This window comes from Rattus norvegicus, chromosome 3 (genome assembly GCF_036323735.1).
Source record: "Rattus norvegicus strain BN/NHsdMcwi chromosome 3, GRCr8, whole genome shotgun sequence".
NCBI lineage: Eukaryota > Metazoa > Chordata > Mammalia > Rodentia > Muridae > Rattus > Rattus norvegicus.
Genome location: NC_086021.1, coordinates 97,595,461 through 97,609,855, shown reverse-complemented (window position 1 = coordinate 97,609,855; position 14,395 = coordinate 97,595,461). Strand labels below are relative to the sequence as shown.

The 14,395-nt window shown below is 46.8% G+C and overlaps 1 protein-coding gene across 50 annotated transcripts in view; it reads left to right on the top strand.

The window, feature by feature from the left end:
* Madd (MAP-kinase activating death domain) overlaps nt 1-14,395 on the top strand; it is a 43,548-nt gene that overhangs the window by 3,833 nt on the left and 25,320 nt on the right. For 26 of the 50 annotated variants that reach the window (XM_063284754.1, XM_063284757.1, XM_063284765.1 and 23 more), the window contains exons 3-17: nt 272-868; nt 1,456-1,759; nt 2,373-2,504; nt 2,893-3,006; nt 4,096-4,176; nt 6,802-6,980; nt 7,318-7,553; nt 7,699-7,855; nt 9,691-9,794; nt 9,887-10,077; nt 10,452-10,705; nt 10,927-11,066; nt 11,999-12,100; nt 13,419-13,478; nt 13,842-13,944. In XM_063284754.1, the coding sequence (XP_063140824.1) occupies nt 272-868; nt 1,456-1,759; nt 2,373-2,504; nt 2,893-3,006; nt 4,096-4,176; nt 6,802-6,980; nt 7,318-7,553; nt 7,699-7,855; nt 9,691-9,794; nt 9,887-10,077; nt 10,452-10,705; nt 10,927-11,066; nt 11,999-12,100; nt 13,419-13,478; nt 13,842-13,944 (2,754 nt within the window). Of the gene's footprint in view, nt 1-271; nt 869-1,455; nt 1,760-2,372; nt 2,505-2,892; nt 3,007-4,095; nt 4,177-6,801; nt 6,981-7,317; nt 7,554-7,698; nt 7,856-9,690; nt 9,795-9,886; nt 10,078-10,451; nt 10,706-10,926; nt 11,067-11,998; nt 12,101-13,418; nt 13,479-13,841; nt 13,945-14,395 lie in introns of those variants that run through there. The other 24 variants (XM_063284778.1, XM_063284759.1, XM_063284764.1 and 21 more) reach the window with 2 other exon arrangements.

The window sequence follows — 14,395 nt, the reverse complement described above, 5'->3', positions numbered from 1 at the left end:
AAAAAGGGGAAAAGCACCCTGTATTTCTCTATCTGCCTACATTCTTATGGTGATTTTTCTTCTGCTAAGGTGCTGACCATCTTTAGGTGTTAGCGATGATTTTCTTGTTGAAACTCTCAGGGTAGTGTCTTCGTGACAGCGTGTACTTTGTTTAGTCTGCCAGCCAAACTCTATCCTAAAGTACCTTTGAGCTCCATTTGTTGAGTGTGGCTCAAGTGTGATGATGTGTTATATGCTGTTCGGCTGCTGAGTGTGCCTCTCTGTCCTTCAGGCATCCAAGCAGTGACAGTGTGGCTCAGACTCCTGAACTTCTGCGGAGGTACCCACTAGAGGACCACCCGGAGTTTCCCCTGCCCCCAGATGTGGTGTTCTTCTGCCAGCCAGAGGGATGTCTGAGCGTGCGGCAACGGCGCATGAGCCTCCGAGATGATACCTCTTTTGTCTTCACCCTAACCGATAAGGACACTGGAGTCACCCGTTATGGCATCTGTGTCAACTTCTACCGTTCCTTTCAAAAGCGAATGCCAAAGGAAAAGGCGGAAGGCGGAGCAGGACCCCGTGGGAAGGAAGGAGCTCATGCCCCCTGTGCCTCAGAAGAGGCCGCCACCGAGAGCTCAGAGAGTGGCTCAACCTTGCAGCCTCCTAGTGCTGACTCCACTCCTGACGTAAACCAGTCTCCTCGGGGCAAACGTAGGGCAAAAGCAGGCAACCGCTCCCGAAACAGTACCCTGACATCCCTGTGTGTGCTTAGCCACTACCCTTTCTTCTCTACCTTCAGAGAGTGTCTGTATACTCTCAAACGTCTGGTAGACTGCTGTAGTGAACGGCTCCTAGGCAAGAAACCGGGCATCCCTCGAGGTGTACAAAGGTACGGTTTGCTGCTTATGCTCAGATGAAAGGGAAAATGTTCAGAGATTAACATGATTAGTTTGTGAGAGGAAAAGAGATTTCCTCTAGGGCTGGAGAGATGGCTCTGCAGGTAAGAGCGCTGAATGCTCTTCCAGAGGTCCTGAGTTCAATTCCCAGCAGGTGGCTTGCAACCATCTGTGATGGGGTCCGATGCCCTCTTCTGGTGTGTCTGAAGACAGTGATAGAGTACTCACATATAGAAAATAAATCTTAAAAAGAAAAGAAAGAAATCTCTTCAGCCCCTTTAGGACTGTTTAAACAATTTAGTACCCATGTAAAGATTGCTGAGCACTGGCCTTCATACTGTAGCTGCGTTTCGAGAAATGCCAAGAAGTTTGATGTGGACATGGCCTTGGGTTCCATCACATACCGCCTACACCCGTTTTTGTCATCATATATCCCCTCTGGTCCCACCTGAGCTTAGCGGGCTTCCCTAGTAATACTCCTCTCCCTGTTATCACTGAGGTGTAATCGATGGTTTTATCGGGTTGCAGTGGTATCAGCCGATATTGCTTCTGTGTCTGAGTCTCCCCATGTGTTCCTTAGGGACACCATGTGGCGAATCTTTACTGGATCACTGCTAGTGGAGGAGAAGTCCAGTGCCCTTCTGCATGACCTTCGAGAGATCGAGGCCTGGATCTATCGGTTGCTACGCTCCCCGGTGCCTGTCTCTGGGCAGAAGCGAGTGGACATTGAGGTCCTACCCCAGGAAGTGCAGCAGGCCCTGACATTTGCTCTTCCAGATCCATCCCGGTTCACCCTAGTAGATTTCCCTCTTCACCTTCCCTTGGAACTTCTGGGTGTAGATGCTTGTCTTCAGGTGCTAACCTGCATCCTGTTGGAGCACAAGGTGAGAGGCCAGCTCTGTGGACCCTTCTAGAAGAGAGCTAGGTCATACATGAGTCTGTTGAGAACCAGGAAGTGTGTCCTTTTCTTTTATTTATTTCTAGGAGGTAATGTGATGGCAGGTAGATAGCAGGTATTTGGTACGTGAGTTGAATTAGGATGTTGATATTATGTGGAATGCTTAGTTGAGTTCTTTTTTTTTTTTTTTTTTTTTTTTTTGGTTCTTTTTTTTTTTTTTTTTTTTTTCCGGAGCTGGGGACCGAACCCAGGGCCTTGCGCTTCCTAGGTAAGCGCTCTACCACTGAGCTAAATCCCCAGCCCCGCTTAGTTGAGTTCTTTGTTAGACGGAGTTAATTCTCTGGGGATATCAGTTCCAGTGTGTGGTCCTAGGACAGGGACTGGAGAACTAAGAACGTAAGTGCTTCAAGAGAGGATTACTACCGTGTTTGGGTTGGAAGGTGACTGGCAGGGCGGGGACTGGAGCCATGGTGATTGCTGAGATAAGCTGCAGTTGTAGGCTTGGTGAGCCTGAAATTAAACTGGAGCGCTTGCTGGGAGCCATTTCCTAGCAAACCTTGGTTTACCCTGCTGAGCGATTTATGGTGTGCCCATGGCAGGTGGTGCTACAGTCTCGAGACTACAACGCACTCTCCATGTCTGTGATGGCGTTTGTGGCAATGATCTACCCCCTGGAGTACATGTTCCCTGTCATCCCGCTGCTTCCCACCTGCATGGCTTCGGCAGAGCAGGTGAGTCTCAAGGTGTCTTCCTGCTGCACTGTCCCTGGCTCTTGAGGAAAGAAGCCATTAGTCAGCACTGCCCCTCTATCACTCTGAACTCACTAGTTTGAAATTTTGGATGGATTTGCAGATTCTATAGTAAAACTATGACATTTTTGGTTTCTGTTTGTTACGGTTAGCGATTATGGATTCCTTGCTATGGTGCGGTAGCTATTAATATACTGAAGTGTATTGTTACCTTTCTAAAATCTGAAAGATTCTAAATTTCGCAATACATCCACCTGCAGATATTTTTGCGAAAGGAATTGTCTGAATTTCCTTATCTAGAGAAGTTTTGACTTAAGTGCTCACAATAGGTCTTGTCTCTGTTCCTTATCCTCTTTTATCTTTTCCACAGCTACTCTTGGCTCCAACCCCATATATCATTGGAGTCCCTGCCAGCTTCTTCCTCTATAAGCTAGACTTCAAAATGCCTGATGACGTGTGGCTGGTGGATCTGGACAGCAACAGGGTGAGGCATTCAGGAGGGTCTTGTTCTAAACCCAGTTTAGTCCTAAGCCTTCTTCCGGACTATCTATTGTAGCACTCATTAAAACACATTTTTCTAGTGCTGCTTTGACTTTATTGGGTGGACCAGTTATAGAGTTCAGTCTTTCCAGAATAAAGAGCTCTTCCTACATGCTCCACAAGCCATAGACTGTGACGTTTGTATATGTCACTCTGTAAAGTGTAGATAATCAGGTACCAGTTTTCCTATATGTTTCAAGTCGGAAGCTGTTTTCCAGCACACATTTAAAATTATATTAGCATAATCAGTGATGTGAGTATATTAAACCTCTTGTAGAAAGCTCACTATGTGTTCATTATTAAATTTTAGGAAAATAAATGGCTTAGCAGGGAAAGGCACTTGCCCCCAACTCAGACAAACTGAGTTCAACCCCCAGAACCCACATGGTGGAAAGTTGTCCTCTGTCCTCCACACATGTGACATGGAATGCCTCTTCCCTCCAAATACAAATAAATAAATGCAATAAGAAAAGAAATGGAAAGTAAGTGTAGGGGCTAAAGAGATGGCTCAGCAGTTAAGAGCACTTCCTGCTCTTGCAGGGGCCCGGGTTCACATCCCAGCACCCACAGCAGGTGGCTCCCAGCCCTCTCTATCTCCAGCTCCGGATTTGATGCCTCCAGCTTCTGCTAGCATCTGCACACATGTGCATACCCACATGCAGACACACAGACCTACACATGATTAAAAATAAAAGTCTCACAAAATAAAGCAAATTTAAGAAAGAAATTATGATGCATAGTCCTATTATTTAGAGAGTCACCAATATCATTGAGGCAATTTTTAGGCATGTAGGTATAGCTCTTGTCTGCATATGTATCTCTCGTATGTCAGTGTAGCTAGCATATGATACTATTGTGTCTGTCACCTCTCCCTACACATGGTATTTGCTCTCACACATATCTCTCGTATGTCAGTGTAGCATATGATGCTGTTGTGTCTGTCACCTCTCCCATGCATGGTTTTTGCTGTCTGTAAGCAGAGCTCCTCCAGTCCACTCTAAGCTCAGGTCTCTTTTTCTTTTCTCTGCTGCAGGTGATTGCCCCCACCAATGCAGAAGTGCTACCCATCCTGCCAGAACCGGAATCATTAGAGCTGAAAAAACACTTAAAGCAGGTGGGTGAGGAATGGAAGAAAAGCAGGGGAAGGGTCTGCAGGATGGCTCAGCAGGTGACGGTGCCTGCCATCAACTCTGACTGCTGGGCCCCACAGGTAGAAGAGCCCCCTGCTCTGCGAGTTGGCACTCACTCACGTGCCATGGCACGCATGTGCAGTGCTCAGGTGTAGACAACACAGAATAAGTTCAAATGTCACGACATTTTTAAATAAAGGAAGTAGTAGATGGCTTAAGGCTGCTACGGGAAGGCGGCTGGTCTAAGAACCGTCACGTGGAATAGGCTTTCTTTGCCCTGGACGGGCTTAAGAAGAGGTGTGTCTAAATTTTGTGTCAGGGTAAATCTTGAAAAGGATCTTTCTGACACGTCTGTCCTATTACCCTGTAATGACCATGAAGCTTTGTGTATATATACTTCAGGGTCAGGTGTGGTGGCTCTTGCCAGAAATCCCTGCACTCAGGCTGGTGGGGTGGGGTGAAGGTGGAGGTGGGTTGTGAGTTTGAGACCAGCCTGGCCTACATGGTGAGATCATCTCAACTCAAACACACAAAACCAAAAACACCCTCCACTTTGTTTCTTCTCGTATCTACCATTATATGTCTTTATAGCATCGTTTCTTTAGCCTTATAAGGTGGGAGTTAGAAGTTTGGACAAATTTGCATCTTAAATCAATCCCAAAGTCCCTATAGAAACCCTTTCTAACAGTCCCTTTCTTTGAGTAAACCCTTCCATCCATTTTTTATTGATTGATTCTTTTCTTCTGCATGCCTAACAGTTCCTGAAGGTAAAGCCCAACAGTGCTCTGTTCCCTTTCCTGTTGTATTATCCATTATGTAGGCCCCCGCTGTGCTTCTAAGGAGCCTAGTTTCCTTCCAAAGCTCTTTAGAAGTCAGTCCTCTTTCTGTGTCGTCTCAAGTGCCTAGTAGCTCCTCTGGACTCTAGCGTCTGGAACTGTACTGAACTGACCTGGGCGGCTCTGCGTTGGTTCTCAGCTCACGGGCCTCATCCTTGCTGATGTAATATGATACCTTGTTGCAGCAGAGTCTGGAGAGGGCTGCAAGATCAGAAAGTTCTCCAGCTGTCTTCTCTGGCTGTGGTTTCTTTCTCGATGGCTGCTTAAGAATGACTGAAGTAGGGACTGGAAGGATGGCTCAGTTGTCAGGAGCACTGGCTGCTCTTGCAGAGAACCCAGGTTCAATTCCCAGTCCCCACCGGATAGCTCATAACTGCCTGTAACCCCAGTTTCAGAGGATCTGACACCTTCCCGCAAACATACATGCAGGCAAACCACCAATGCACATGAAATAAAAATAAGTAATCAGAGGCAAGCATATCTCTCTGAGTTTGAGGTCAGCCTGGAATACATAAGGAGTTCCAGGTCACCCAGTGTTACATCATGAAACCGTGTTTCAGAGAAAGAGAGTGTGAGAGGAAGAGAGGACGAGTTTACTACCGCCCAGTCCGTGAACCAGCAGCATTAACACTGCGGCCTTATTAAAACCCTACAGTCACACAGATGTGTTGATTCCTCATGTTCTGTGACACCAGCCCAGGTGATTCCTGAGCTCACCTGCTTTTAAGAAATGCTGCTGGTTGGGGTTGGGGATTTAGCTCAGTGGTAGAGCGTTTGCCTAGCAAGCACAAGAACCTGGGTTCGGTCCCCAGCTCCGAAAAAAAGAAAAAGAAAAAAAAACAAAAAACAAAAAAACGATCCTGGTTTCTACCAGTGGTTTTCAGAGGGCACCATGGAGTCTCTTATGGGCTAATTTAAGTTGGGAACTTGAGATTCTGGCTTTTTGTTTTTGTTTTGTTGTTTTGGGGGGGTTGTTGTTGTTCTGAGTCAGGGTCTCACCATACAGTTCTGGCTGCCTTGGAGAGACCCGGTTTTTGGTGGTGGTGGTAGTGGTTGTTTTGTTTGTTTTCAAGACAAAGTTTCTTTGTGTAGCCCTGGCTGTCCTGTAACTTGCTCTGTAGACCAGGCTGGCCTTGGACTCAGATTTCTCTGCCCCTGCCTCTACCATGCTGGGATTAGAGGAGTGTGTCCACGGTCCAGCAAGGCTCTGGTTTTTTGTTTTTTTTTTTTTAAGATTTATTTATTGTATATGAGTACACTGTAGCTGTCTTCAGACACACCAGAAGAGGGCATCGAATCTCATTACAGATGGTTGTGAGCCACCATGTGGTTGCTGGGATTTGAACTCAGGACCTCAGGAAGAGCAGTCGGTGCTCTTAACCACTGAGCCATCTCTCCAGCCCCAAGGTTTTTTTTTTAATGTCCTTCTAAGCAGCTCTGTTTTTACAGTTCAGTTGTTTATATTTCTATGTATATTTCAATTTGAAAATCACTTCTTGGCTAAAATAAATGGAAACTAAAAGTTGTCTTGAACTTCAGTTTATTTAAAAAACACCTTGAGCTCGATTGACTTAAGATGAGCAGCTATATAATTCTGCCTAATATTTGGATTCTTTTTTTCAAATATATAGACTCTAAAATGAGTTGGTTGTGATTTTCAAATGAGCACAGTTCTTCGTAGAGAACTTTTGATCAGAGTTAGGGCACTTTCCTAGGAGCTGAGATGGGCTGCCTGGGAGTCTGCCTTATATGAGGACTTTTGTTGTTCCACAGGCTCTAGCCAGCATGAGTCTCAACACCCAGCCCATTCTTAATCTGGAGAAATTCCATGAGGGCCAGGAGACACCACTTCTCTTGGGAAGGTTTTCTAATGACCTTCAGTCTACACCTTCCACTGAATTCAACCCACTCATTTATGGCAATGATGTAGATTCAGTCGATGTTGCAACGAGGTAAGACCATGAGTTCTTAAGTTTGTTTCTCTGATCTCTTGGTTTTGGGGGAGACTCCTTCTGAGAGCCAGACTTACTTTGTATACAAAATGTGTATGATATTTGGTTAATTTTCTACCTTAGCAAAAGTAAGGAGAAGAAATAGCTCATACTCTCAGCATGAAGAGACAGGCTGATGGTTCTTTAAGATCTCTCCATGATGGTGGTTGAAACCTGTTAAGTGATGGTGTTGGGAGGTGGCCTAAGACCTTGGATCACGGCTATCCTAATGATTCAGGCTATCCTAATGATTCAGGGTATGGGTCTTGGATCATCTCACCACCCTCTTCTTTCCCAGAGTGGCCATGGTTCGTTTCTTCAACTCTGCTAACGTGCTGCAGGGCTTTCAGATGCACACACGTACCCTGCGACTCTTCCCCCGGCCCGTGGTTGCCTTCCAAGCTGGCTCCTTTCTGGCCTCACGCCCCCGGCAGACCCCCTTTGCTGAGAAACTGGCCAGGACTCAAGCCGTGGAGTACTTTGGAGAATGGATCCTGAACCCTTCTAACTATGCCTTCCAGCGGATTCACAACAGTGAGTCCACCTGCTCTCTGCTTCTCCCTCAGTGCATTTGCCCCTTCACGGCCCTGCCCGTGCCTCTTCCCTCCCTCTTTATTGCTTTAGGCTTCCCCCACTTTCTTCTTTTCTCTACTGCTCACTGTCTCTCCTCCCTGGGTAGATACGTTTGATCCAGCCCTCATTGGTGACAAGCCTAAGTGGTACGCTCACCAGCTGCAGCCCATTCACTATCGAGTCTATGACAGCAATTCTCAGCTGGCTGAGGCCCTGAGTGTGCCACCGGAGCGTGATTCTGAGTCTGACCCCACTGATGACAGGTGAGCTGTCCCTTGGGTGAGGGGACAAAAATCTCACAGCAGTTGTGGGTGTGAGTCTTTGAAGCGCTGCATTATATTTTAACCAGCTTTCTCCCTTAAAATAAGATTGTGTGTGTGTGTGTGTGTGTGTCTTATCTAGTGGATGTATATATGTGGATGAGCTCTCCTGTGTGGTGTGTGTGTGTGTGTGTGTGTGTGTGTGTGTGTGTGTGTGTCTATCTAGTGAATGTATATAAGGATGAACTCTCATGTGTGTGTGTGTGTGTGTGTCTGTCTAGTGGATGTATATGTGGATGAACTCTCGTGTGTGTGTCTGTTTGTGTGTAAGCCAGAAAATGGCATCAGGTCCCTCAGGGCTGGAGTTACAGGACTTTGTGGTACACCTAATTTGTCAGGTGAGTGCTGGGATCTGAACCCTGGTTCATGATTATGCAGCAAGCTCTCCTAACCACTGGGGTCTCCTCTTCTCTTTCACCTTCTCTTCCTCCTTTGAATATTTTTTATTTGTATTTGACAGTTTCATACGTACGTACGTATACTATATATTGGTCCTATCTCCCTTCAGCCCCTCCCCCTTCTGCTCCTCCCTTCTTTTTATTGTGTGTTTGTTGCTCTTTGCTTGCTTGCTTTCCTTTTTTAGCATCTCATGTAGTTCAGACTTACCTTGGACTCCATATGTAGTTCATGATGACCTTGAACTTCTGATGCTCTGCCTCTACGTCTGGAACGCTAGGGTTACAGGTGTGCACCACCACACCCAGCTTCTGTGGTGCTGGGAATGAGACCCACGGCCTCCTGCCTTCTGGGCAGGCTCTCTACCACCTCATTTACACTCCCGGTCCTTTAATAGGTTGCTTTTGGTGGGTTTTGTCTGTTTTTAGTATTTTTTTTTTTGGTTCTTTTTTTCGGAGCTGGGGTGTTTTTAGTATTTATTTATCTATTATTTTATGTGTATACGTGTCTTGCCTGAATGTATTTGTGTACACCATGTGTATGCCTGGTGTTTGCAGAGGGAAGAAGATGGCATTGCATCCCCTAGAACTGGAGTTACAATTAGTCATGTGAGTGCTGAGTTTTCTGAAAGTGTAGCAAGTGTTCTTAACTACTGAGCTATCTCTTCAGCCTCTCGTCTATTTTTGTGTTTTGAGACAGTTTCATTGTATAGTCTAGGATGCCCTCAAACTCACTCAGTTCTCCTATCTAGTTCCCAAGTGCTGGGATTACAGGCATAAACCACCATCATCGCTCTGATTGGCTTCCTTGACATCTTGTTTTATCTTGTACCTTGGCCTTGAGTTAGCTGTGCTTTGTAAGTACTGATTGTGGAGTCCTCTGTCTTCCCTTCCTCGTTTTATTTCTATTTTATTTTGAGAAACACTTTCCTGTGTCCTAGGCTGGATTAAGTTTACTAAGGATGACTTTGAATTTCTAATCCCGTTGCCTCTACTTTCCAGATGTTGATATTGTAGATTATACTTCTCTACCTGGCTTTTACAGTGCTAGAATTGAACCCAGGTCTTCCTGCATGCTAGGCAGGCCTTCTGCCAAATGAGCTACATCTGCCACTTCTCATCTATAAAAACAGTTTATGGTGTGTGCGTTTGTGTGTTTGTGTGTGCGCACGCTTGCACACACGCACGTGGATGTGTGTTTGCATTTGTGTGGCCCCGTGAGTATGTGAAGGTCGGATAACAACTCAAGGGCATTGGTACTCACCTTTTACCATATGTGTCCCAGGGATCAAACTCAAGTTATCAGGCCTGGCAGCAGCGCTGTAACAGCCTGAGTGCCTGGGCCAGCCCCTCTCCTTCTTTTGTGTTGTTTTGACTCTGCAGCGGCAGTGACAGCATGGACTATGATGACTCAAGCTCTTCTTACTCCTCCCTGGGGGACTTCGTCAGTGAAATGATGAAGTGTGACATCAATGGCGACACTCCCAGTAAGTACTCTTGGGAAGACTGGCCTGTATGAACCAGTCAGGGCTTGGGTTTAGGGCTGAAGTGGTCTGTACCTCTTGGTCTCTCTTGGTAGATGTGGATCCTCTGACGCATGCGGCCCTGGGAGACGCCAGTGAAGTGGAGATTGATGAGCTGCAGCCCCAGAAGGAGGGAGAGGAGCCTGGCCCAGACAGTGAGAACTCTCAGGAGAACCTTCCCCTGCGCTCCAGCTCCAGCACCACTGCCAGCAGTAGCCCTAGCACCATCGTCCACGGCGCCCACTCTGTACGTGAGGACGTAGAGGGGTGGGCAGATAGCGAGGGCCACTCTTTACAGGGTGGGCTCTGTCTGTTAGGAAAACCTTACTGCAGCTGTCCGTCTGCCCTTTTCCATGTTCTTCCCATCTTTTTTCTCCATAAGCCTCTGGCTAAAGCCTCTGGCTAAAGCCTCTGAGATGACCTGGAAGTAGGTCACTGGACTTCCTTTAAGGTGTCACTATTGTCTACTTACATAGATCCAGACATCAAGAGTACAGTGGCTTCTCCCATACATTCCATAGGCTAGGAATCTGACAAGTCTGGTCTGCTTCACTAAACTGAAACTGTGGGAAATCATCACTGGGCATCATGTGACTGCTCTTTATTTAATGTGACTTCTAGGAACCTGCTGATTCTACAGAGGTGGGAGATAAGGCAGCAACAGGCATCTCCAAGCCCCTCCCTCCTGTGCCTCCCAGCATTTGCAAATCTACTGTGGACAGGAGACAGACAGAGACTGGAGAGGGGTCAGTGTGCCAGCGAACCTACGACCATCCATATTTTGAGCCCCAATATGGCTCCCCCGCTGAGGAAGATGATGACGAGCAGGGAGAGAGCTACACGCCCCGGTTCAGCCAACATGCCAGTGGCAGTCGGTGAGAGCCTGGGGATCCTCTTTAGATGGGTGACTGAGGGGCCCCACTACAGCAACCCTGAGGTTAATGAAAAAGTCTACAGACTATCCTGCCAGATGAAGTTCTTTGAACTAGGGACTTAGAAACTATGAGATCAGACCAGCAGCTGCAGTGTAGCGTAAGGCCCGCTCCCGAGATTAGGTACCCCTGCCTGGGACTTACAGGTGGCACTGTCATTCCAGGGCTCAAAAGCTGCTGCGGCCCAACAGCTTGAAGCTGGCCAGTGACTCAGACGCAGAGTCAGACTCCCGAGCAAGCTCTCCCAACTCCACCGTCTCTAACAACAGCACCGAGGGCTTCGGGGGCATCATGTCTTTTGCTAGTAAGTACCTCAAGCTTTCTCGTTCCTCTGCTTCCTTTTCTTTAGGGCCTGTGTTGCTCAGAACTTGAGATGTAGGACTAGGTTGGCATTAGTCCTGATTCAGATAATTGGGGTGATACCGAATGAAGCATTTTTAAATGAGGTAAAAGAAACACCAACCAAACTAGTCATTAAGTATGCATGTATGTATGTATGTATGAAGTGTGCATGTGCCTACACATGAATGTACGAACAGGTCATAGCATGCATGTGGAGGTCAGTGGACAACTTGCAGGGGTTAGTTCTTTTCTACCTCAGGGTCAAACTTAGGTTGCTAGATCTGGTAGCCTTTACTCACCAGACCATCTCTCTAACCCACTCACACATGTATTTCAGACATCGTTGAGTATTAAATCTTACAGTTAAATCATACAGTTTTACATAGACTTTGTGGAAATACTTGTTTTGGATATGCTATCTTCTTTGCCTGGTAAGGAGTTTTAATGAACATGTTTGAAATATATGTGCAACTAATTTTCAGGCTTACTTTTAGCACCCGAGGGCAGGAGTCACTCATAGACTGTAGATTGACTAGGGGCTAATGGGAGCTACCATAAAGGATGATTACGTTGTAGATGTCCTGAGAACCCAGGTAGCAATTGCACTTCAGATCTAAAGATCAATGAACCATATAAGCAAGATGTGGATATTGTCACTGTATGCAGCCCAAGAAAACTAGGACTGGACTTTGAGCAGATCTATCTGGGGTTTCTTTATTTACCCTAAGTTTCACTCAATATTTTCTAAGATAGAGCAGAGAGTATCAAGCTCTTTGGGATGCTGATTGAAGAAGGGAGGTGACAAGATGATGGAACAGTCACTTATGGGGACGCCTCGAGTGCTTGTCCTGTTAACTCCCTGGTATACTCATTTTCATCCCCTTCCCTTTGTAGGCAGCCTGTATCGGAACCATAGTACAAGCTTCAGCCTTTCAAACCTCACACTGCCCACCAAAGGTGCCCGAGAGAAGACTACACCATTCCCCAGCCTGAAAGGTAACTACAAGTCTTCTTTTGTCAAACCAGGCTTCTCTGAGAGACACGTCAGACATGTGGGTGATTGTCAGGAGCCTGCGTACCATGAATCATTTGACCTGGCTGCCACCTCATTTTGCTTATCATGGCTTTCACTGTGCACTCCAGGCACTAGGTGGTTGCAGATAGAGATAATCTTTGTAGCTGGAGGAGGCCCTGTCCTATCGGTAGGACAATACGGCATGGGATTGCCGCTGCTTTGGAGAGGACCCTATCAGAAGTATCTGCTAACACAGGGGTAATCAGCTACCCTCAGTCATCATCAGATTCCTTCTACATGAACTTGGGTAAACTTCCCAAGGAGCCGGTCCATGGGAGAATGATTATGGACAGCAGTTATAGAATGTAGCTTCATATGGCTCCATGCCAACTTTAGGTCTAGGAGTGGTATTGATTGGTTTCTAGGGTCACTTCAGACATTTCAATTTCACTTGTGATCTTTGAGGGGCTTTTCTCAATTTAATTTGGCTTCTGTTTGTCATCTTTGGATGTTGTGCTGAAATGTTTAATTATAATAGTACACACAGTGAGAAGCAACCATTTTATTGATACAGGGTTTTTCTATGTAGAGCCCCTCACACATAAGAGTCCTCTTCCCTTAACCTCCCTTGTACTAAGATTAGATGTACCACCCATCACATCCAGCTAGAGGTTATAGGAAACTTAGTGGGGCAGGGATTTGGAGTAGGTGGGTGAAGGAGGCAGAGAGGTAATACAGAAAACGGACCCATACTGCTACGGTGAATCCTCAGATGGATGGGTAGAGTAGGGACGGAAGGAGTGCTGGCCTCTCTGGCTTTCATCTAGTGCATCTGAAGGGAAGAGTGATCGAAACTCTCCACTGCATGTAATGCTGCATCTCATGCGCTGCACTTGGCCTCTCTACCTGAGCCCATCCTCACGCTGCACCCTCTCTTCCCTGACAGCATCTGTGAGATGTCTCCTTGTGGTTACCCACAGGCCCTCAGTATCCCTGTGCTAGAGACTTCACAAAAACAGCATTCCCTCTCTCATGCATGTGCCTGTTTAGTACCTGAAGGCTCTCTGTTGTTTACCCTTGCCCCTGGCTTTGAGGTCCCAGGCCTAAGAATGTTCTTTCTTAGAGCCTTTGTTATCTCCTGGTCACTTGGCTTCCAGCTTTGACGTGCCCAAGAATCAAGGTTATACGCACTTTCCAGGCTTTGCGAGAGTGCTCAGATGGTCTGACTTACTGTTCCAACAATGGGTAGAGGGTTTCAAGTATTGTGGTGCACCTACTAATTGTGTATTTTTGTCCCAGTATTTGGGCTAAATACTCTAATGGAGATTGTTACTGAAGCCGGCCCTGGGAGTGGTGAAGGTGGGTCTTCCCCGTGAGCTGTGCATGACCTTTTTTTTCCTAGCATCTTCTCTGCCTGTGCCTGAGGGCCATCCTCCTCATGGAGCAAGCAATGTCACATGTGTGGCCTGCCTTGCGTATCCCCCAGGACACCCATGCAGCCCATGGGGCATGCTGCTGGTGCATGTGACGTGGCCTGGTCTCCGTCCCTATCTCCTGCATACTGCCATGGCTGCTTTCTTCCTTTGTGTGACGTTCTGGTATCACCCTGCCCAGCCCTGCTGGAGAACAGGCGTGGACTTTGGCAACCCAGGGGTGTGATAACATGAGCCCCACCCCCGGACTATGCCGATGATGTGCCTCAATTCTACCTTCCCAATTTAGGAAACAGGAGGGCCTTAGTGGACCAGAAATCATCTGTCATTAAACACAGCCCAACTGTGAAAAGAGAACCTCCATCACCGCAGGGCCGGTCCAGCAATTCTAGGTAATAAATGGCCGTTCGTTTGTGTGCTTTCTCTTGAGACAGTCTAATATCTGCTACAGTGCTTCCCTTAAACTCAGTATGTAGCTGAGGATGAACTTGAACTGATCTCTACTTCCCTTCCCAAGTGCTGAGGCTGTAGGCATGCACCACTACACTTAACCAGCAGAGGGAATGATTCCTATTTTTAAAAAAAAATTTTGGGGGTTGGGGATTTAGCTCAGTGGTAGAGCGCTTGCCTAGGAAGCGCAAGGCCCTGGGTTCCGTCCCCAACTCCGAAAAAAAGAACCAAAAAAAAAAAATTTTTTTTTTTTTTGAAGAATGTTCAAGATTGGGAGAGCAGCTCTCAAAACAGTCGGTTTAATCAATTTTCTGTCAGCACTTCCCGTTTTTAGCCAGTCCTCAGGCAACAGTTTATGGTGTGGTTTATGTTGTGGAGAAAGGGAAAGTGCAG